This window comes from Daphnia pulicaria, chromosome 7 (assembly GCF_021234035.1).
Source record: "Daphnia pulicaria isolate SC F1-1A chromosome 7, SC_F0-13Bv2, whole genome shotgun sequence".
Classification (NCBI taxonomy): domain Eukaryota; kingdom Metazoa; phylum Arthropoda; class Branchiopoda; order Diplostraca; family Daphniidae; genus Daphnia; species Daphnia pulicaria.
The window spans coordinates 1429391-1450838 of NC_060919.1; the positions used below are offsets into that span (position 1 = coordinate 1429391).

Consider the following 21448-nt stretch of genomic DNA (forward strand, 5'->3'; position numbering starts at 1 on the left):
TTTAACCGGGCGAATGGAATCATCTTTCACCACCGATAAATGGGGCATTGAAATCGTTAACTTGTCTAATAATTTCAACATTTTAAATTTTTTTGCTCCTGGGCTGATGCGACCATAAAGGAAAGAGAAAATCCTGCCGAAAATGGGGGGGGGGGGGGGATTCTTGACACACTTTTTTCAGTTGGGAGGAAAAATAATAAAAAAATATTTTTAAAGAAGAAAAAGGGCGGATGGGCCACGCGCATAGGAATATGAGTTAAGGAGAAAACGTTAAGGGCGAGTCGGTTATAAACACGACGGAGGTATCTCTCTCCCCCCCTCCTTCCGTCACGGCCCGTCGAGGAGAAACAATGGCCGATGAGGAGAAAGGGGAATAATAATTTTCCTTATTTTTTACCGGTGCATTTGAGTTTGCCACGGTTCTCGTCCGAGCCGAGGAAACAGTCGGAGATGCCGTCGCACAACTTTGAGATGTCGTAAAGCTGAAGGACGTCGGTGGACTCGTTGACTTGACAGCCGAAATAGCCGTCGTCCAGATGCAAGAAGAAGACTTCGGATGAACGCGGCCGTGAAACCACGGCGGCCGGTCCCGCAGCCCGTCCTCGATTGGCCGAAATCGGTCGAGTCAAATTCGAAGGTTTCGACGGGGGTTGTCGGCCGACCGATGAGGCTGTCGTCTGTTTACCAGAAGCGGCAGGAGTCGCCACCGGTAATGGCGTCCGCACTGGAAGCAAAGGCGAGACCGGACCAGTCAGGGGTGCGGCCCTCCCTCCACCGGGACCGGGTCCACTGCTGGGATTCTTCCGACCATAATCGGCAGAAATCTATAGAGTGAAAAAAACAAAAGAGAAAAAACATTATTATGGTAAATAGCCCTTTTGAATCTTTGATATTAACATGAGATTATGGCCAACAAGGGTCTTTTTATCTCGTCATATAATCTTTGGCTTGGGGTAAACAATTCTTTCTTGTAGTTGATGGCACACAGGGAGGAGATCTGGTGATTTGTAGACGGAACATTCTTACATGTGGAAAGTGAACGCGCGGCTGCTGGATCGTCCCAAAAAAGGGGCGGAAGAAAAAATTTGTTTTTGGGTGGCTGCTGGTATGGATATGCGTCAACCATTTTGGCGCATATGCAGATTGCACAGTGAAAGGAGAACTTTTTTTTTGGGAAACGGATGAATAAAAATGATGCGGATTCTTTCGCCAACTGGCACATTTACCGCAGAATTCCGGGATTTGATTTCTGTTTTGTGTTTTTTTAATTATTTGTTTGTGCGAGTTGGCGGCCGTGACGGACCGGCTAGTCCTCTTTAAGAATAACAACAACAAACCTCAAAATAACAATCGACATTTATTCCACAGCTGTTTCCTCCGCACACACATTTTTAACTTGAAAGATGTCGGACTGTGTTGGCCCTTTTTTAAAAAATTCGTTCAATGCCGAATAATAATAAGAAGAAGGTCTCCCCCGCAAAATGGTTGAGCGTGAGAAATACCAAGAGAGAGAGAGAGTTTGACTTTTTAAGGTTCCCTGAAAAAACAACTATGGAAAATGGGGGGAGAAGATGAGTGTGTATACACAAGGCGGGAGCCGAGTCACGCTCGACAAAACTCGTAATGTTGCCCAAGGTCTTTTTCTCGAAAAAATCTCTCCATTTCTTCTGGAAATAAAATAACAAACCCCCAAGTGGAAATGTGTAGAAGATTTTGATTTTTTGATTCGGAAAATTTTTACAACCCTCTTTTTAGGAAAAAAAATTTCTCTACTTTCCCGGCATCAATCACGACAAAATTCACGATTTAAGTTGAATTTTGACTGTATAGTGTGTGTGTGTGTGTAATCCTGGTGCAACGACAGGGCGGGGTCGCGACTTGTCGAAGGAGAAAGTCAGCCCCTTCTCATCTCTTTGCCCTCTGGTTGTATAAGTCATCGCGCAAGAGAGTCGAACGTATAACAATGACGGCCTTTTGCTTTTTAACGAGTATATAGGACCCACAGACGATTTCGTGACTACCTTGACGTCGATAAAACTAAAAAAGAAAAGGACGGGCGTAACCTTTGAGGCTATTTTCTCCTCTCTCTTTAAAACAAACACACACACGCAGAAGGAACTAATCCATTACGCATTCGACAATTTTTCGCCAAAAACTAGAAAATGAAGTTTTATTTTTCTACCCAAACGTCAGAGAAAAAGTGAGAGCTGTTGTGGAGTTGGTGGTAATTTTTGTAAGTATAACCTCATTCTTTTTTTTGGGGGTGTCTATGGGAGAATCTGAGTAAAAGGCGACAAGTCACGCATCTAATCGTGTTAATTGACACAACTTGCCGAGCTGAAAAGACCGCCCAGATTTTTTGGGTTTTGGGTTTCATCCGGTGTTGACCGTCTGCTAGGCGACAACTTTGTTTAAAAATGACTTTGGACTTTTTTTTTCTTTTCTTGGACGCGCACCAATAGTCACACGCCATATCTTCGTTCTCCCGAAAAGTCCTTCCGGTCAGACCTCCCTGACGACATCAGCACATAATGCCGAGGGAAAAGAAATAAAATAAAAATTTTCTGCTCCGGGTGACAACGTCAAATTACTATACAAGGACGTCATAGCCCCAAAGAAAAGGAAAAGTTAAAAAAATATTTGAAATAAAAGTTAGCGTCTTGTATAACTTATGCGTACTACTAACTGACTATTTGCCCATTTGATTACGACTATATTCATTGCAGAATCCCTCGAATAGTTTCAGTTGGTTCAAGTCGATGAAGGGAGTCCAAACAACAACAGCTGCATCTATTCTACTCCGATGGCTGTTTGCCAAGCGCGTGCGTCATGCAATAGCAATCCCGTTCGTAACCATCCAGCCAACTGTGGCGTATACACTTTTTTCTCTGTGTAAATAATCGGGGATCTTGCATCATTAAAATCTATTCGCCTTGACTTGATTTCTACCTCCCTGCTGTCCTGCTGCTGCTGCTGTCCAAACGAAACAAGAGACAAATGGCCGGGCCGGCAGTAATAGGCCATCGCATCGGTACAAACTGATGATATCGCAGCACATCTTATTCCCAAGGTTTCCTCCACCCACATCGCGGCTGTGAAACGGCCAGCACTTTGTTACGTTCTGTTTCTTGACGTCATTATATCGTCGTTGTAAAAATAATGAAAAGAAAAAATAAATTTTTCGTGTTGAACGTACACATTTTCTTCGAAATGTTTCACCGCAATTCCTTTGTTCCGCTCTCGATGGAAAATGCCAAAAAAAAAAGTTGGTTCACACGACAGAACGAAGTAGAAGAAGAAGAGACAAATAAAACAAAAGGGCAGCAGCTTACCTGTGTAATGAGGAACAGCGTGAAAATGTATCGCAGCATGGCTTTATTGTAACCTGAAAAAGTAACAAAATAAAATAAAAGAACATTAAAAAAAAACAACGAAATGATGTTGGAAAATTATACGATAGGAATCAGCGCGGTCAACACATTGCCTTATTATACAATAGGGGAAAAAAAGGTAAGAGAGGGGGGTCGTATAATATATTAATGACATAAATCCAATCATTTTGTTCGCCTGGTTTGTATTTATAAACTCAAATCAGGTAAAAAGTATAGAAGAAGAAAAAAAGATTCAATTTATGGTAAAAGGTGGATAGGAATGCCGAGAGAGATAAAAGTCTAGTCCCAATATAATAACCGATAGATTCATCGCTGTGTGTTGCCTTTGTGGGGGAGAAAGGTGATGGAGGGTTTTTCTACCTCCGGTTCTATATAACCGAATAGAAAGAAAGAGGGAGATATAAGAGACTAACCCCTCAGATAATTAGCCGTAACCTTTTCCCGACTCCTCTAGCGCTCCACCCTCAACTATAGACATACACGTGGATGAAAAAAGCTGCATGATAACAAAAAAAGGAAAAGGTTATTTTCTTTCTATTTTTAAAAAAATGAAATATTTCCTTTTCGTCAAGGTCCTCTGGAAGATAGATGCCCCTCTGTTTGGGGGGATATTATACAAAAAAAAAGAACCCTCCGCCTTTTGGTGTACGTGAAAGAGGAGGTTCATCCTCTTCTACTGTTTGAATGATATGTAAAAGAGCTGGGGGAAGAATCAAAAGAAAAATAGCCGAAAGGTAAAAAAAGTGAATTATAATTCTTGTATCAACAAAAAAAGTATTCGCGAAAATGTTATTTCCCCCCTTATAGTAATTTCATTTCCCCTACCAGGTGGGTGGTATATTGGTTCAAATAAATATACATAACACAAGATCGATCTGTTAATAAGTAGGTACACTAACCCCTCTCTCTCTCTCTACCTTAACCTACATTTCTACCTGGGGATACTGACCGACACCAAACTGGATGACTAAATATCCCCATTATTCTACTTTCTACTCGTCTGCAACAATTACGGGCCTGCGGTATCAGGTAGTACAAAGTATATCTGCTTCAGCAATCTTCCAACTTACATCTTTCCACATTTGCCGATTGATAACATTTTTTAAAAAATGTTCAAAAATTTCCCAAAAATAAGAAAATAGTTGAAATCATCCAGCGGCGTCGCCTCACTTGTCTTTATAGCTTATAGTTTTCCCTTTTGCCCACATGACGACGTGACCGAGCACACAAAAACGTATGGCCGATATAGTCACACACAGCCACTTTGAAAGTGAGCGCGCAGTAGGGCACCGTTTCACGCCGTCATGTGTCTATTTTTTTTTTCCCGAGAATTTTATTTTTTCTTTCAGGTAAAAGGGAAAAGGAGAGAGACCCCAAGAAGGGAGAGAAAGATAATCACAAGGAGGCGTTGGCCAGCCCAATCCCGCAAAACCGACATCGCAGTGCAAAGCAGCACACACAACAACACGAGCGCGAGCAAAAGTTCTAGAAAGTGAAAACCCGTTCATGTCCTGGTTTTATCTTTTTTTCTTGGAGTTTGTTGTACTCTCTCGCCTTTCAATTTTAGTTTTTGTTTTTTATTTTTTTTTTTTTACTTGAGTGGAATGACAACTTCAATTTTGTTTCGCCTTGGTATAACGCGAATTCAAAACAATTTTCGTGCGAAACAAAAGGACGAAACACGAAGGTCGGCCCAATCATTTTGACATCACCGAAAGTTTTAAAAAATTAGCGTTTTAAAATCTCTTAAAAGAAACTGAAAACCCGATGAGGCGGATGTGTGAGAAATGTTTGCGTGTTGCTAGTGTGTGATGTCGTAATCAACCCCCCCCCCCCATCTTATAAACACATTTCTATTGGGTTACATCATCACACTTCCGATGCTCCTATCGATGACTCTTTCTTCCATTCAGGGGACGGCTCATCGCCTCCAGCCCCATAATACCACACATATCGATAGCAATAGGATATCTCAAGTTACCTCTGACAATTGCCTTTCCCTTTCTTGTTTCTATTTTTACCCCCCATGTATTACATTACAGTTGTCGCCTCGATTGAAAATCAAGTCCTTTTATCCAATCATCTCCAAATTCAGATAAGACAAGAGGCCCAAGTCGATTATATCGAAGTGTACACTGTGTACGCGACAGTGAGGAAAAAAAAAGGGAAAATGTGTAAACACGTCGGTTAAAGTCTATACTGTTGGGTATTATAAGGTAAAAAGGGCCAAACAGGGTCTACTGACAGCAGAAGGCTAGCAGCGCGAGGGGTCAAAAGAATAAATAAGGGGGGGACTACTGGCACACAGGAAACGAAAAAGACATAAGAGCCTCCGGAGAGACTCTCAACAGGTCTTCTGGTCTTATCTTATAGAGCGAAAAAAGACACGACAAGAAGATGGCAGGGTAAGGAGGGGGGGGGGGGATGAAAGCCGGAAATGTTCATGTAACCTCTCTATTTTCCTTGTATACTTTTATCTACCTTATACATATCCCCCCTCGCTGTGCTATTTAATTCTTTTCGAATGTCATCATTCCTTTATGCATTTCGTACGTGTTTACATTTTCTTTTCTTTTTCTTTTAATGTTCTTTTATTATTATTTTTATTGGTATATAATACTAATGAAAAGAAAAATGCCCTTGGATGGCGATCAAAGTTTCCTGCTCTTTTTCCAAATGAATGATGAAAATATCAAGAACTGCTGGTGTGAGGAGGGGATGAGTGTAAATATCGATATGCCAAGTCGAGCAGAACGTTTTTGAAAAAAAATTCCGGGCTGGAATAAAGAATCAAATCGTTAAACTCAGAGCGGAACAGAACAACTTTGCTAGTCGGGAATGTCTGCTGCCACCTGCCAATGTGTACAACTGGCCAGGTAATTGGAGTGTGTGTGTGTGGTGCTAAGGCTATATCGCCTTAAATGGTTTTTGGCGTCTTTTGTATTGTAAATGAAATCATCAAACGAAGGCTAAGACCATCCATCCATCCGTCTAGCGAATCTAAGAGCTAGCTAGAGTAGAGATAAACGAATCCGGAGTTTAAATGTGACTTAAACGAGATAGTAGCTTGGAACCACGGAGCATAGTCGAACCTTGGAATGATGGATAAGGAATCGGCCAGCATATCGACGTCATCATCCCCTCCCGAAAACTGTAAGACACACGCAACAACTATTGCGCCTGGAGGAGGAGGTTTTTTAAAAGAGACGGACAAATTTGGACATGGGACGAGACGCGTGGGTTAAACCCAGCCAATGGGGAGCCGGCCAAAAGCCGTTGTTGCTAAAAATGAGCACTGGAAACTGTGTTTTTTTTCTTCTTCTTTTGAATTGATGGCGCAGAGTGAATTGGCAAAGATGAAAGGAGCTGGATAACAATAATAATAACGGCCCAAAAGGAATAGAGAAAGGTGGGTGACATCAACGCCATAACCAACGGCCAACCTCGCCGCCAGACTCCTAATAATCGATAGATAGACATTTTGGCAAAGCCCAAGGACAATCTCCACCCAATTATATAACTGCGTGTCCTTTTGATTCAATTATTTTCTTGTGTTTTGAGTTGCGCCCAACGGGCCGTGATAGATTGGATCAATACAGTCATGAGTCGTTAACGAGATGTGGCCATGCAAAAATAAAACCGAGAAAATAAAAGACGAGGAGGAAAATGCCAAAATGGTGGAAGGAACATCTTCATTTTGCGGCATTTGCGGCCACTTTAAACCGGCGAAACAAGAAAAAATATAAGATGAGGTTGTCCTTATTCTTCTTTTAAAAGAAGAAGAAACGTGTGTGTGTGTTAAGTAGGTCGACTGACGCGAGCCGTCCGTATATGTAAACGAGGAAAGAAAAAAACGGCCATAAGAGATCGGCTGCTCCTAACACATACAACAAGGAGCCCCATAGTTCCGAAAAAAGCCAAACGAAAAAAAAAGAAGAAATGCCGGAATATGATTCTCATCTAACCCAAATTCTCTACAACTATCTCTCTAGTACTACGCGGGAGGTTTGTTCGTTCTTCTTCTTTTTCTTTTTTCGAATTGTTTTCACATAAAACAATAGAAGAATACAGGTGCAAAAATTGGGGGCTTACCTTCTTTCATGTTGTTTGGTTTTCTTTTTTTTTCTCTACCGGGGAAGAAATTGACTTTTTTGTTTTCTGAAAAATCCAAAACTTTGTTGCACTAATCCAAAAAATTTGGAGGTTTTTGACTCCTCACTCCGCGTAGCTGCGGGAGTGAGAGAGATGGATGGCGGATTTGAGCGTCGCCCCCGCTCTTTTTGAAACTATTTTCTTTTTTTTTTCTTCAGAAAAATTCAAATTTTCTTTTGTCGGATTGATAATTCCAGAATTTTAACTACTATCAAAGTAGCGTCCGTGAGTGTGGTTATCTTCTAGCGAAAATAAATGAATTTGATTTTTTAAAGGAAATAACGACGAGAGTGCGTGTGATACGCGTCTTGCCGACACGGTTTCACTTCGGCTACTAACTTGGCTGAGCAAAGTCTCGAGGCGTTAGCTCACTTCTCTTCTCTCTTCGGCGTGGTTGGTAAGGTAGAAAAGAGAACGAAGCGCCACGGCGCGGAGGAGATTGGTAGACAGGTGGGTGAGTCAAGCTGCTTGGCGTTCTTCTCTGATTATTTATTATGCATTCTCTTTTCTTCTTTCTTTTCGCCTTCTTTCGTCACTTCTTTTTTTTCATTTCCAGCAGGCGTCCCTCCACACAGTCACGTGACACTTTTCTATTGGCTGACATCTTGGAAAACAAACAAAAGTCGTCTGCTCTTTTGAATTTAAATATTTTTTAACAAATTTTCATTTCCAGTCAAAGAGTACTTTCCTATTGGCTGACATCTTGGGAAACAAAAAGTCGTCTGCTTTTTTAAATTTAAATATTTAAATTTTCAACCCACGACAAATAAAAACGCGCCCTCCCTCCCAGGTTTTTTGATGAAATATTCTTTAACCCCTCGTAATATAATTTCCGGAGTTTCAAGACATAAAACCTTTTTTTACAACAAAAGAAGGCGAAATTTGTTTTCTGAGAAAATCTTTCCTTTTGAAATCGTCTAAATTATTTAAAAAAAAATCAACACGAGGGGAGAATAAGGAACCCGGGTGTCCATCTTTTATTTTTCTGTTTTAATGGGCGTTGTACACACTTGTGTGAAAGAATACGACACACACCACTGGAAAATAATTTTCACTTTCAGCCATTTTCTTTTATTTTGGAGGGCGAATTATTTTTAAAAAAAGAAAAAAGAATAAAACACAGCTGGTGGTACCGGTACCTTTTGAGTAGTTTTTCTGAAAAGAGACTGGCACATATGTTATCACATCTCCTTAAAAGTCTCGTGGGTGTATAGATGTAGGTTAGAAATCTCTATATGCTCCGATAGACTCGGCCCAGGAGCAAAGATGTGAACGTTCGATATTGAGTTCGTGTGCCACATTAAAACTTTTATAAAAGAATTTCACATAAGTTTCCTGGTTTCCTCTCGAATTGGATGCGCACCTTTTGTCAATGTCTGAATACCAAATGATGTAGCGATTTGTGTATTGTCGTCTGCTGTAGGCCACCACGTGCATCCATAATTACGCCGCTTATTATTGCCCAAAAGTAGAAGTGCAACCTTCCACCTTGTATATACATGTTATTAGATTTCGATTTAGTTTATTTTGTATTTGTGTGTCAAAAGAAAAGAAAAACAAAATTTTTTTGGTATTGTGTAAAAATCTCAAGGGCGCCAGAATTTGAAAAAGAAGAAGATGAAAAGCATAACACACGAAACCCACATAAATATTTTCTTTCAAGGTAGACAAACGGAATATATATCTTTCATTCAAAATTCTCTATACAACAGAGGGGTGGAAAATGTTTTTTAAAAAAAACGAAAGGGAAAAGAGAGAAACCCATAACAAAACGAAAGTGATGGGGGGTATCTTTTCTTATAGCTATCCCCTGGACGACGACAACACGAAAATGGAGATTCACTTTTCAAGGAAAAAATAAAATAACAGGCCCATGTTATAACCGGCGTGCGGCTATATAATATTCCCGGCCGTTTTTTTCCTTACCTCCCCCCTCTCTTACTTTATCGAGTCTATAAAATATAGGGGTGGCTTCTTATATATGATGTAGAGTCGATACGCTTTGTTAAGATCGTCGTAAACACTAACTCAAACGTTATTATACACGTCCACAATAAACCCTCTGCGATGATTTTAAATAAATTACGTTTTGGTGTTTCAAATCAACCGCCTTCGCTGTGTTACATTCTCCCCCCGCCATGATGTGTCAATGGGTTTTTTAGAAATAAACAAGTGACGTCCTCCGACCTTTTCGGTTGCATCCCAACGATGAGCTCACACCGCAAAAGAAGAGGGAGGATCTTTCATTCCGTCACGACAAAATCCCCAAATTCTTGAAATGTTAAATACATTTTTATTTTTATTTATTTAAAAAAGAAGAAGAAATAAAAGAGAAAAGATGGCGGCCCACACACAAGTTCATATTTAGCCAAAAATGGCCTTCAGACCGGTGTGCACCACACAATCGAGATGATGAGTACATACGAAGGGCGTCGCCATCGAGCGTGCAGGGCCGTGACACGGCGACGATGGCCATCTTCTTCAGCGGGTAAACAAAAAAAAAGAAGTTACTTATACTCAACTTTTTCTTTTCACGATGCCAAATACGTTTCGTTCTCATTCCCTTTCGAGCCGTTCAAACCGATAGGCCTACAACAAGAAGAAGCTACTGAACTCTTGGAACGATATTATCGTTCCACTTTGCTGATCGAGCGCAGAGTTCTAATAATATTAAACGGGACAAGAAAATAACAAACACGAATGACGTAAGGGACCTTACATTCTACTCGTTTCAACGTCAAAACGAATAAAGTTCGGGGAATATATGAACCATGTCCAAAAATATATCTCAAACGTTTCTCTTTTGTCTAGAAAAACTAACAGTTTTTTATATATACTTATTGAAAAAAAAACTAACGAAGGCAACGGATCTTTTATGGTGCGGTGCTGTTGGTGTTCTATAGCAGTTTCGCTATATCCACACAAATGAAATTAAAGTGTATAGCCTATGACTGGACTGCTGCTGCTAGCGCTGGAAGCTGCTAGATGGTGCAAGACCAAGGTGAGGTCACCTATCAGGAATGGCCAATAGCAGCGGCCTCCAAGCGTTCCAGCTCACACAAGTTTAGAGAGCCCAACCCTTTCGACACTTTCACTGCGAAAATTACAGAACCTTTTTTCTTATTTTATTTTTTAACATTCAGCTTCTTGAATCTAAGCATACTTCCCCCGCAAACGAAATTTAATGCCAGCGCCATTATGCGTGATTCGGACATTTTTTTTTTTTTTTTGGTTGTACGCAATGTACACCGACCAATTTGATTCCTCCAACAGCAATTTCCTTAATTTCATGGCGGATCTATTCGTCAACCGATAACCGCCTTTATTTATTTCTGCGAGACGGCGGAGGGGGATATAAAATAGAAACGTGATTAGTGACGGTCACTATATCTCTCTCTTCTTTTGAATTATATTATAGAACTCATTGTACCTTATAGGACCAGTCAGAAGTGTAGTTTCCGGAGATATTCTCTTCTTTGCAGCAGTCATCAGTCACGCACGAATCGCATAACTTTCGTTGGCGAGCCGATCCATCCGTAAATTTTTTTCTTTGAGAAAAGTAGAAAAATCAGAGTGCTGCTGCTGGTCAGTCGCCCTGGAATAACTTTGATTGAAATTCTTTTTATTCCGTGGTAAACTAAAGCCAACGAGTATAATTTCATCTGGTATATGCCATCGACATGTTTGTCGTTATGGTAACAAACCACCGTGAAATGGAGATTGCCATGCCAAGTCGGAGGCGCATTAAATCACATGACGTGTGTGGTGTCTTTTTTGAATTTCCTCTCATCAATTTTCTTTCGCTTTCCCGACCGTTTCTTCTTTTCCCCCTTCTGCAGCATAGGTTAACGATCTCGACGTTTTCAGTCAATTGACGGACTGTGTGATGGAAAACAAAACAGCCAGGAAAGATTATTCGTGTGTGTTCAACTCTCGTCTATACCTTTTGAAGCCAAATCGTTTGTTCTTCCGCATCAAGACCGAAAACAAAAAAAATGTTTTCATGATCCTTATGGTGGGAAAATTTCTCACGGGAAAACGAAATTGCCAAGCGCATAGTCTTACACCTTTTGCACATCCTACGTACAACCATTCGAGTCTATAAAAATGTGTGTACCTACAAAAGCGAAAGTGTAGTTGATATATCTAAATCTATAACTGTGAGACAGAAAGTAGGCAGGGCATCAGCACAGTTGAATCTTTTTTCTATGAATAGCCGCCCGCCGGTTTTCCAAGGGGCGAGTGTAATTTGTGCAAGTAATTTGCCGACAAACGATCCGCGGGCCATTGGCTCTGATTGTTTTCGTCTTTTTATAGCTATCTAGACGAAGAATAAACCAGAAAAAGCAACAAGAGGAAGAATGTTTATAATATAATCCAGTCACGATCATCAATTTGAGCTGGGCATTGAGCAACGTGCGATCTCCAGGTAACGTTTTTCGAATTTATTTTAATGGGGACGTGTATACCCTACTATAGCCAACCAAGTTCAGTGACATTTGCCACCATCCGGGACACGCTAGACAGTGTAACAAAAGGGCTCCGATGGTGGGGGGTCATCATCATCATTATACAATGAAAGAAAATCTAACCCAAGACGCACAATTACTGGCATTGCGGGCGGTTTATGATGGCCTCGTCACGTCGACATCCTATCATCGAGCGTCTTCGGGACGAGAAGTTTCGTGAGACCCAGCACAGGACACCAGCAGCAAACAACAAGGAAGAGCGGGGAACAATGCCTATACTTATTATATATTATATGCGTACAGCAGCTTTGTGAGGTTATACACGTAGAAAAATCTGTAGGCCTATTTTGTGTACAGCAGGACTTTGTCCTTTGTGACGAGGTTATATAATCAAATTTAAACACGAAAAAATTCTAGACACGAAAATTTCATTTGATTCGGTTCAATAAAACAACGGCAATTTCACACTATATGTTGTATTATACGAGATCATATAAAAAGATAAGCGTTTTCAAGTTCGTTCATCCCACACGAAAAATGTTTTGTTTTTTGAAAAAATCGCGCGCTTGATGGCTTGTACGACTACGTGTGTTGATCGTATATAAAACCGCCCGCGCAACAACAACAACAACAGCGCGTTCAAATGTGAGACATTCAAGAGAAATGATGGATGGATCGAAAAAACATTTTTTTCACCTGGTTATTTTTATTATTTACAAGAAAAAAACAACACATTCCTCGCATCTTTTTGTTCCCTTTTGGCTATTACACACAACGGAATACAAATTTCTCTTTTCCTGTGTCCTTTTGATGGGCCCCCACCATCTATACATATACAATTTAACAGAAACGTGTGTTTTCTTTCGGTCGTGTTTTTTGGCTACTCAATAAAAGTTTCTTTTTAGTTTATCGTGGAAATCGTCGCCATTTTTTTTTTCCGTTTGGGAAAAAGACTAAAAGGAACAAACAATAAAAGAGTATAAAACAAAAAAAACAAAATAACATATCCTGTTGAACTTGGGCAAGAATAAGAGAAGCTCTCCACGGCGAAAAAAAAAACCTGAAGGTTAATGGAACTTACCTCATGGTTATAACGTGGAAGAATATATAGCTGGAAGGCTTTTGTTTTACGTATATAAAAATGTTTCTCCCCTTTTTTTTTTTATATTTTCGAAAAGGAGGAGCAACTGATTCAAATCTTCCCGCGACAGCACACACTCTCGCCTTCTTCTTCAGGTTTACCTCCTCATTGGGGGCCCCTCCAGGTGTTTCCAGAAAGAACTTACCTAAGAGGTACACACACCATCATCCAACTCTTCTTCTCACAGGGGGAAAAAACGAAAGGGAAATGTGAACGCGCCTATAACACAAGAAGAGATAAATTGGTTTTGCTGGAGGTAGGGGGGCCAAAGTTCTTCTTCCTCTCTCGCTCTATTATCATCATTACACGTAGATATATACCTGGGCCTAGGTCGTAATGTATAACGAAAGGGAAAACGCGCGTGTGATCTCCATCCGCACCAACCGGTTGCTGGAATAAGTTCTGCGGCGGAACCTTGACCTTTGCGTCCGAAAGGTCTCCTCCTGTAGACATCAATGCTGCTGCACTATGGCTGCTGCTGCTGTATTACATACCTTGGTGTGTCTCACCAGCATACCGTGTCCTCTTTGAGGTTATTTGCTGGCTTTATATATCAATGCGTTTGCTTCTTTTTTTTCTGTGTCTGTAGGATGAACCGTGCACAGCACCGGAGTTGTTATTTCTCAGATGTCTGTTTTTTCCTTTTGGATTTTTTGTTTAGCCTTGCCAAGACCGCAAAAGGTCGTCACATCTCTGCTGGCATTTGAACTTTTTCAGGGCTATTTATTTTCTTTTGTTGGATATTGTTTGGAAGGCATATGTCTCCGGTTGTCAGCTATAGCGTTTAAGTTAAAACATTCATTTATCGTCCTTAGATAAGAGCGCTTCATTAGAGGTTTAACTCTCCTTTCTTTCATCTGTTGCGGGGCGAACTTGAAGATGACGTTTTCATTTCAGGATTATTGTCTGCTAAATTATATGCAAAAGAGAAAAAGTCGTGTTGCCTTTTTTCTATAGTCGTTATACGAATTAGGAAAACAGCCAGACGTTATTTTTTCCCTTTCGTTGGCATGTGGTAAAAAACCCAACTAATCTGATGGGAGATGAAAAGAAAGACTCAAAGAAGAAAATGAATGCCCAAATTCATTCTGTCGCATTTGTTCGCTCCTAATAAGATGGCCAGCAAGCAAAAAAAAAAGATAATTTTAATTCACCGACAAATTCCTCGGGCAAACTTCTTCTCCGCTGGTCTGCAAGTTGTCTCTTTTAAAATACAATCAGCAGACACTCTGTGCTAAAAGAAAACAAGTTTTTAGCCTTGATTGCTGGATATGGGAAGAAGCGCAACCGAGGGCGTCGTCCGCCGGGGTTTTATCGTGCGCTTCTCATCTGGAAAAATTGCGAATTACTATCATTTTGGGATGATTGCCAGCCTCTGGAATAAAGTGAATCGATCCAACAACCCCAGGTAGAAAATGCAAGCAAGCACGAGATGCGTTTAAATCGGTTTAAATCAAAAGAGTCGTGTTGTTGTATAGCGAACGAACCCCCCACTAAAAAACTTCTAGACATAAATAATTCAAATTTTTTTGTTTGAAGCTACTTGACCGTCACGTAAATTGCGTTATATAAATCTCTCCCGGATTCTTCTGGAGACTTGATGTCCAGCCTAAAGGCAAATGGTGAAAGTCTCTTCCTTAACACTTTGGTGGTTAACTATGGAAGAACATGAAATCCCGGCGTTCATGAATTCTCCGTGAAACTAGCGTATAAGATGTTTCTTGGGTAGCCTGAAGGTTACATGATTATCGTGTAACTTTTTCTTCGTGACTTTCTCGTTCGGCAATTTATCGCTTGAAGAATACGACAACGCCATCTATCCGTGGCTATTTGAACTGTAATTTTTCGTTCGGCAATTTTTCGCACGAAGAATACGCCCACGCCATCTATCCGTGGCTATTTGAACTGTGATTTTTTCGTTCGTCAATTTTTCGCGTGAAGAATACGCCCACGCCATCTATCCGTGGCTACCGTGGCTATTTGAACTGTAATTTTTTCATTCGGCAATTTTTCGCCTGAAGAATACGCCCACGCCACCTATCAGTGGCTATTCGAAATCATTCAAATTACAACAAAATTTGTCTATCAAATTTAAACGATTTAATTGGTTCAGTACGAGAATCCGGATTGATAAATAACTACCGGAAAATAGAATTTACAGCAATAAGTGTCGTATTGAGACGAAGTGATGTGATCGGATGTCCCTGATGCGCTGTCAGAGTTTGTCTGGGAGATTTCCTGCTTTCCTGTTAATGCGGATCAATTCAAATAATTCAATTAAATGTTATGAACAATGCCGCATTACCTCTTGGAATACTATGAGTTGATACAAACTTGTAAAGTTGATTTTTTATTTAACTTTTATTCAGATATCCAAGTTATGGTTTCCGCAAAGCTTTCGTTGTGAAAGGCCGAAGAGCGAGGAGTGTATACCATATCACCGAATTTCTAATTAAAATCGTATTTTAACTAAATTGAGTTAATTATTTTTACAGTTCTGACATACTATATTGACAAAATGTTAAACTTTAATATAAAAGGCAAAAATAATTTACACGACCTTGCCAGGGATCGAACCTGGAATCTCTTGCTCCGTAGGCAAGCGCCTTATCCATTGGGCCACAAGGCCACAAATAAGTGATAATCTTTGTCCTTTCAAATAGATGGTGAATATCAAAGACTTGTCTGCACTGATAATCTTGTAACATTTTGAAGCTTTAATCAATTCTCGTCTAAAAAGTTAAACATAAGACGTTAAAATATTTTGCATACAAATAATTGTTCGTGAGAATTTCACCCACAAGTTGTCCAAAAATTAAATTTACGTTAGCAAAATAAATGATCAACTCGAATCCATTTATCTTATACAGAATTTTCTAGGCACTGAGTCCCTCTCTTGAAATTTCTTTAAAAAAAAAAAAAGAAAAAAGGTAACAAAATAAAAATTTGGAATATGAATATCCATTCTACAAATAAATAGTCAATCGCAGTTTATTACTAATGTCCTACGGGGAGCATTAGTTTAAAATAAGAATTTCACACACGATAGGACACAAGAGGCAGGAAGTGAACACGGCAGGGAAAAATGGCATTCCTTGTTTGTTTTTTTGTTTGTTTTTTCTAATCATACCGAGTCATCTCGCATGAAAACGAAGAAAAACTGTTAAATAATTCCGCTTTGAAAGCCGAGAAAAAATCAATAAAGAGTGGGGTGAAGACGAACAATTCGGAGTATAGTTAGGAATATGAAAATCCGAGTGCTTTACAACATAGTCAATACTACATCTCCGGAGGTAAATTCAAAAGTTCTCACACGATTTCAATTAAACTATCTAAAACAAAGCTAATCCTTGGTAGGAAAGTTGAACGGTCAAATCTCGATTATTACGATCGATTTTGGTTTAGATTTGACAAATACAAGTGCTTCAATTCAATTTTGGGGTGATGTTCAAATAGGGCTGCACGATTTTGACCTTCGCCTTTCTTGACCCAATGCGCGTAAACTCGAAATGCGCAGGCATCAATAACCTGAAATAGCCGAAGAGAGAAAATATGAATTCATGCAGTCCATTAGTCGACTGTTTACACGACACCACGTTATAGATTTTTTTTTACTTTTCGAACAGCTTTCATACGATATGGATCGCGTCGAGCAACCAAGATGGACAAAGGCTCCGGCGTGAATTTCAACCGCCGGATGCGGACCATTGACTGAACGCATAAAATGCCAAAGCGGAACATCCGGCGTGCGTTAAATACTCTTCCTTGATAGTGCTATCAATAAAAATGATCGATTAGACAATAAATGAAAATGGAAAGAGATTTTGCGTCCATTCATGATTTGGGCCGTTAATTTGATCTTAGATTAAATCAAGTAACACAACCGTAGTATCTGATTTAAAGCAGACATTATCTTATGAATTTAGACAGATGGGGGTGAGTCTGAACAAGTAGGGAACTCACGGTCGTTCCAGGTGCTCCTAACCCAGTCGACGAGGAAATAATGCTGAAATCATCGGGTCGCTGTCATCAAAATCCCCCACAAAGAACACCACAGCAAATGCAGCACATGTCGATATTTTTTTTTGGAGGGGCAGCAACAAGAATAAATTAATTTAGATACTCCACACGGTCATAGCGAGTTATGACGTTCGAAACGAACATTCTGCTTAGTGGCCATTCAATTCGGTAAAGCACAAAATATGCTTCTACACTCCATTCCAATACGATGAAAGGGGGAACTTGGTATGTTAGGGAAAAGCTTCGCTGGGTGTGCTACTTGACTAATTAAAAATCTTATTACGACAAAAAGCGAGGGTAGGGAACCAAGACGATAACGGTCAATCGACACTAGAAGCACTTACACATTAGTTATTACGCGACATATAAAGAAAGCTATATTAAAAGACATTTTACTTACAAGAACTTGGAAAAATTCGTGCTTCAATGCCTCGTCCACTGTGAGGCGTCGCTTAGGATCAACGACGAGAAGCTTAGAAATGAGATCTTTGGGGGCTTCTAGATTGTAACATTATAGATCAAATTAGTACAAAATAAAAAGATACTTTTGGCAATCTAATTTTACCTGTTATGTCATCCCATTCAGGCGAGGTAAAGCTATAACGGCCTTCCATAATGTTGCGCAACATCACCATTTGTTTTCGATGCCAAAACGGGGGGCAACCAATTAATCTATAGTACAACAATAACATCGATCAGCAAAGAAAAAGAGATTTCTTACATTTGATATAACTTACAGGGTGAACATAATTACTCCACAAGCCCATCTAGAGATTTAAAGTTCACATGATTAGTTTAATTACAATACTTAAAATTTTTAAAATAAAGCCTCACATATCAACTTCCTTGCCATAGCCATCAAGCCCCTCAAACATGTTTGATTTGAGTAGTTCAGGTGCAAGATACCCAGGTGTTCCAACCAACTCTAAAAAGTGTTTGTTTGTTATTAAAATGATGGCAAACTCAATCCACTTAAGTAATATATTTTATTTACCATACAACTTTTCCCCAGGATTCAATATTCTGGCAAATCCAAAATCTGTCAATTTGACGTTCAAGCTGTCATCCAGAAGAATGTTTTCTGGCTTAAGATCACGATGGGCAATATTCAGTCTATGAACATGTTGCAGGGCTTCAAATAACTGCTTCATAATGTACCTTTAAAAATGTTTACATAAAAGCAACCATAATTTGAACTGTATGATATTACATACTTGGTTTTCTTCTCAGAGAGAGTAACAACACTAGTAAGGTAATCAAAAAGTTCCCCATTTCTACACAACTCGAAAACAAGAAATATGAATGTCTCGGATTCAAAAACATCATGCAGTTCAACTAAAAAAAAAACAAAACAATTAAATAATTTTTTTGTTTGTCATTTCCCATTTCCACATTTCCCAAAAATTCTTACTGATATAAGGATGTCCGGCTACTCTGCGTAAAATAGCAATCTCTCTTAGAGTAGCTTCTCTCATGGCAGGTCCTTCTATTTCAGAAGGATCACCATTAATGTCCATGATTTTGCACGCATATTCGCGCCCAGTTTCTTTTTCCACACACCTCCTCACAGTGGAACTCACACCTCTAAAATTAAAAATGTATGACAATGTTTTAAAATGTATCAATGGGGGTAAAATGTGGACATGCATGGACGCACCTTCCAAGTATCTCCTTGGGCTCGTACTTGGCGTAAAATTCTTTCGCCACATCTTGTGAAGGGAGAGTGTCGTCTGTTTCGTCTCTCGCCATCACAACTTACAAAACGAACTAATTTTTACAATTTATCTATCCAACTTTAATCAATGGACGAGAACAACGTGAACTTGAAGGGTCTCCTAAGGTCGTCTGTTACGTAGTCGTGAGCAAAACAAAAGCAAAAATAGTCAACGAAAACGAAAGCAAGTCAACGACATCTATGATCAAAACTTTATTTTCCCTTTCAGGTTTAGCATAGCATATAGAAATTGCAAAATAGCATTTTAAGAATATCACTTTAGCGACTCTTTATCTCTCTGATGCCATATTATTCGCTCTTTCAGGGAAAAAAAATATATTGTGTAAAAACCAAGCAACAACAACATCCTCTTTCTTTGTTTTTACATTACACAAGAACAGATTTCAGACTTGTACGATTCGCCCAACGTTAGGATCACAAAAGTCGCAACCGTTTAATACATTTGAAATTTTGAATATATAATATGAGGCATCGGTGTTAAGGTGAATGAACAACCATGTAAGTAACTCAGAAAAGTTGGACAAGATATGAGGTACTGCCGTCTTTCCATTTAGGATCTTCGGCTACCGTTGAACGACACATTGGGCATGTTCTTTCTCGATCCAACCACATGGACAAGCAGTCTTCGCAGAAGATGTGTTTACATGAAAGAAAGATTGGTTTCCTGTATCCATCGTGACAGATGGGACACATAGGGCCTGCGTTCTGTAGTTGTTCATTGGAAGGATGAGCCCCATAGCGCTAAATTATTAAGAAAAAGAAGAAATATTACGTTCCAATAATGAGTGAAATGACGATGATTCGATCTTACCGTGCTTTGAAGCAGTTTTGAAACTGAAAGCTTCCATTTTCTGACGAGCTTGATAGCTCTATAAGCTTTACAGGTTAAATATATCCCACACAAACAGACTCCAACGAGCGTATCATAGAAGAAAATGCTTGAACTTTCACTCGACTGACTGTTAAGAAGGTAGTGAATCCATGGTGGTACTGCTGCTAGGGCTCGGTAGAGGTGAGAAGATCTTTCGATGAAAGCGAAGCATTTTCCCTGGAAAACAATAAAGAAAATCGTTCAGCAACAATAAAATATTAAAAAATTTAGTTTTCTCACCCGTCGAGAGATAGGAAACACGGCAATTGGAATGGCGGTAAGAATGCCTTTGAAAAGAACAGTAGCTAGTTTCAAAATATGGTCGGTTGTCGTCACGGCCCAAAATAAATTGGCTAGTGTTATTGGAGCGGAGTTAGGCATGAAAACCAAAAGACTAACATAAACATAAACAAATAAATTGGTATTATTATTAAATCAAACATACATTTCTTTTTTAGACAAACCTGTGGTATAATTCATTGTCGCCGCACAAAAAGTGCACAAGTAACACGCACGCAACAATATTTAGAGCTATGATTCCTAAAGGTTTCAATTCTCTCTTTCCTTGCTTAGAAACTTCCCTCTGTACAGTTCTATCAGCATGGATAAAAGTCACGACCAAAGCCAGAATAACAAGTATATCTAAGAAAAATGACAAGATTAATTAATATACATGTGAGCACAGTTATACAATAACAACTGTTATATTTACCTGAAGTATGTTTGTAAATTTCCTTAAATAAAATTAGGATTAAAAAAGGAATGTAAGCTAGAAGTGTCTGCAGAACACCATACATTTCTGGATTCTGTTCCAAAAATTGGTTGATTGCTGAGAATGGATTAGTTGATGCATTGGGGGTGGCCTGAGTTGTAGGCGGGGAAGGAATAGTCTGTTCATTTGAAGGTGATTGGTTTGAAACTGGATTATCTGAACCAGATATGTCTACAGTAGTTTCAATACTGTTGACTGGTTGTCCTTGACCAGGAGGTTCTGTTAGACTTTCTCCTTGACGTCCTTGCTGTGATCGCTGACCTTGCAGCCATTGTGAGAGAACTATTTGCTGATTATTGCCTTGTTGTATTTGAAATCTCCAGGAAGGACTAAATCATAAAACATGTAAGGCAAAGTTAAGGAATCAGGAAGTAAACATACTACCTCCCAAATGTGATTTGAAATGGAGGACTAGGAGGTGGTGGTCTACTTCCCATGTTTTCAAACTGCGTCAGCCTAGAAATTTGTAGGTCAATTAAGAATTCATCCCATTTGAAAAACAAATATTGAATTACCTCTTTTTGCATATAAATCACACTCATGCACAAAAACTTTTCATTCCCCTCAATTGATATTCCTATTCGGCGAATCTTGCAGTAGATAACTCGGTAACTCAACTTTTCCGTTTAGGGTCAGATGATCATAAACATATACAAACAAGTAAACTGTGTAAATGCCGAAAACAGGCCAAAGTCACAAGTTTTATAGATTAAATCGTGTTATGAAATACTTTGGCACAGATAAACTTATACGTCAGCTAATTTTATTTATTTTGAGTCTTTTACGTGACACGCACTAGTTTAGTCTTGAAAACTTGCATCAGTTTATCTAGTAATGACGGAAAATGGTGAATTTTTGTTGTTTTTTTCACGATTTTTAACGCCACCTGCAGGTCG

General features: G+C 39.4%; 3 protein-coding genes and 1 non-coding gene across 20 annotated transcripts in view; all 4 read right to left on the bottom strand.

Moving 5' to 3' along the window:
- LOC124349357 overlaps positions 1-7889 on the bottom strand; it is a 68116-nt gene extending 60227 nt beyond the window's left edge. For all 16 annotated transcript variants that reach the window (XM_046799846.1, XM_046799859.1, XM_046799860.1 and 13 more), the window contains exons 1-3: positions 7485-7889; positions 3333-3385; positions 398-824 (exon numbers count right to left, since the gene is read on the bottom strand). In XM_046799846.1, coding sequence (XP_046655802.1) covers positions 398-824; positions 3333-3385; positions 7485-7494 — 490 coding nt within the window. In that variant the 5' untranslated portion in view covers positions 7495-7889. The remainder of the gene's footprint in view (positions 1-397; positions 825-3332; positions 3386-7484) is intronic.
- Positions 7890-15710: 7821 nt separating this feature from the next.
- On the bottom strand, positions 15711-15783 carry Trnar-acg. Its single transcript has one exon. It is a non-coding gene; the product is annotated as a tRNA-Arg (tRNA).
- A 344-nt stretch (positions 15784-16127) lies between these two features.
- On the bottom strand, positions 16128-19047 carry LOC124349745 (phosphorylase b kinase gamma catalytic chain, skeletal muscle/heart isoform-like). Of its 2 annotated transcripts, XM_046800564.1 has the most exons (11): positions 18832-19047; positions 18586-18758; positions 18389-18509; positions 18169-18332; positions 18009-18099; positions 17912-17941; positions 17740-17846; positions 17575-17672; positions 17118-17177; positions 16770-16928; positions 16128-16682 (listed from the first exon to the last, which is right to left on the bottom strand). In XM_046800564.1, the coding sequence occupies exons 1-11, from the start codon at positions 18921-18923 to the stop codon at positions 16539-16541; spliced, it is 1239 nt and encodes a 412-aa protein (XP_046656520.1). In that variant the 5' UTR covers positions 18924-19047; the 3' UTR covers positions 16128-16538. The 2 variants fall into 2 exon arrangements, with proteins under 2 accessions (XP_046656520.1, XP_046656521.1); XM_046800565.1 differs by lacking the exon at positions 17118-17177.
- A 39-nt stretch (positions 19048-19086) lies between these two features.
- LOC124349744 (RING finger and transmembrane domain-containing protein 2-like) lies at positions 19087-21417 on the bottom strand. Its single transcript, XM_046800563.1, has 8 exons — positions 21283-21417; positions 21068-21169; positions 20937-21008; positions 20493-20881; positions 20245-20422; positions 20021-20174; positions 19721-19957; positions 19087-19650 (listed from the first exon to the last, which is right to left on the bottom strand). Exons 3-8 carry the CDS (start codon positions 20987-20989, stop codon positions 19417-19419), a joined length of 1245 nt encoding a protein of 414 aa, XP_046656519.1. The 5' UTR covers positions 20990-21008; positions 21068-21169; positions 21283-21417; the 3' UTR covers positions 19087-19416.
- Positions 21418-21448: the final 31 nt, after the last annotated feature.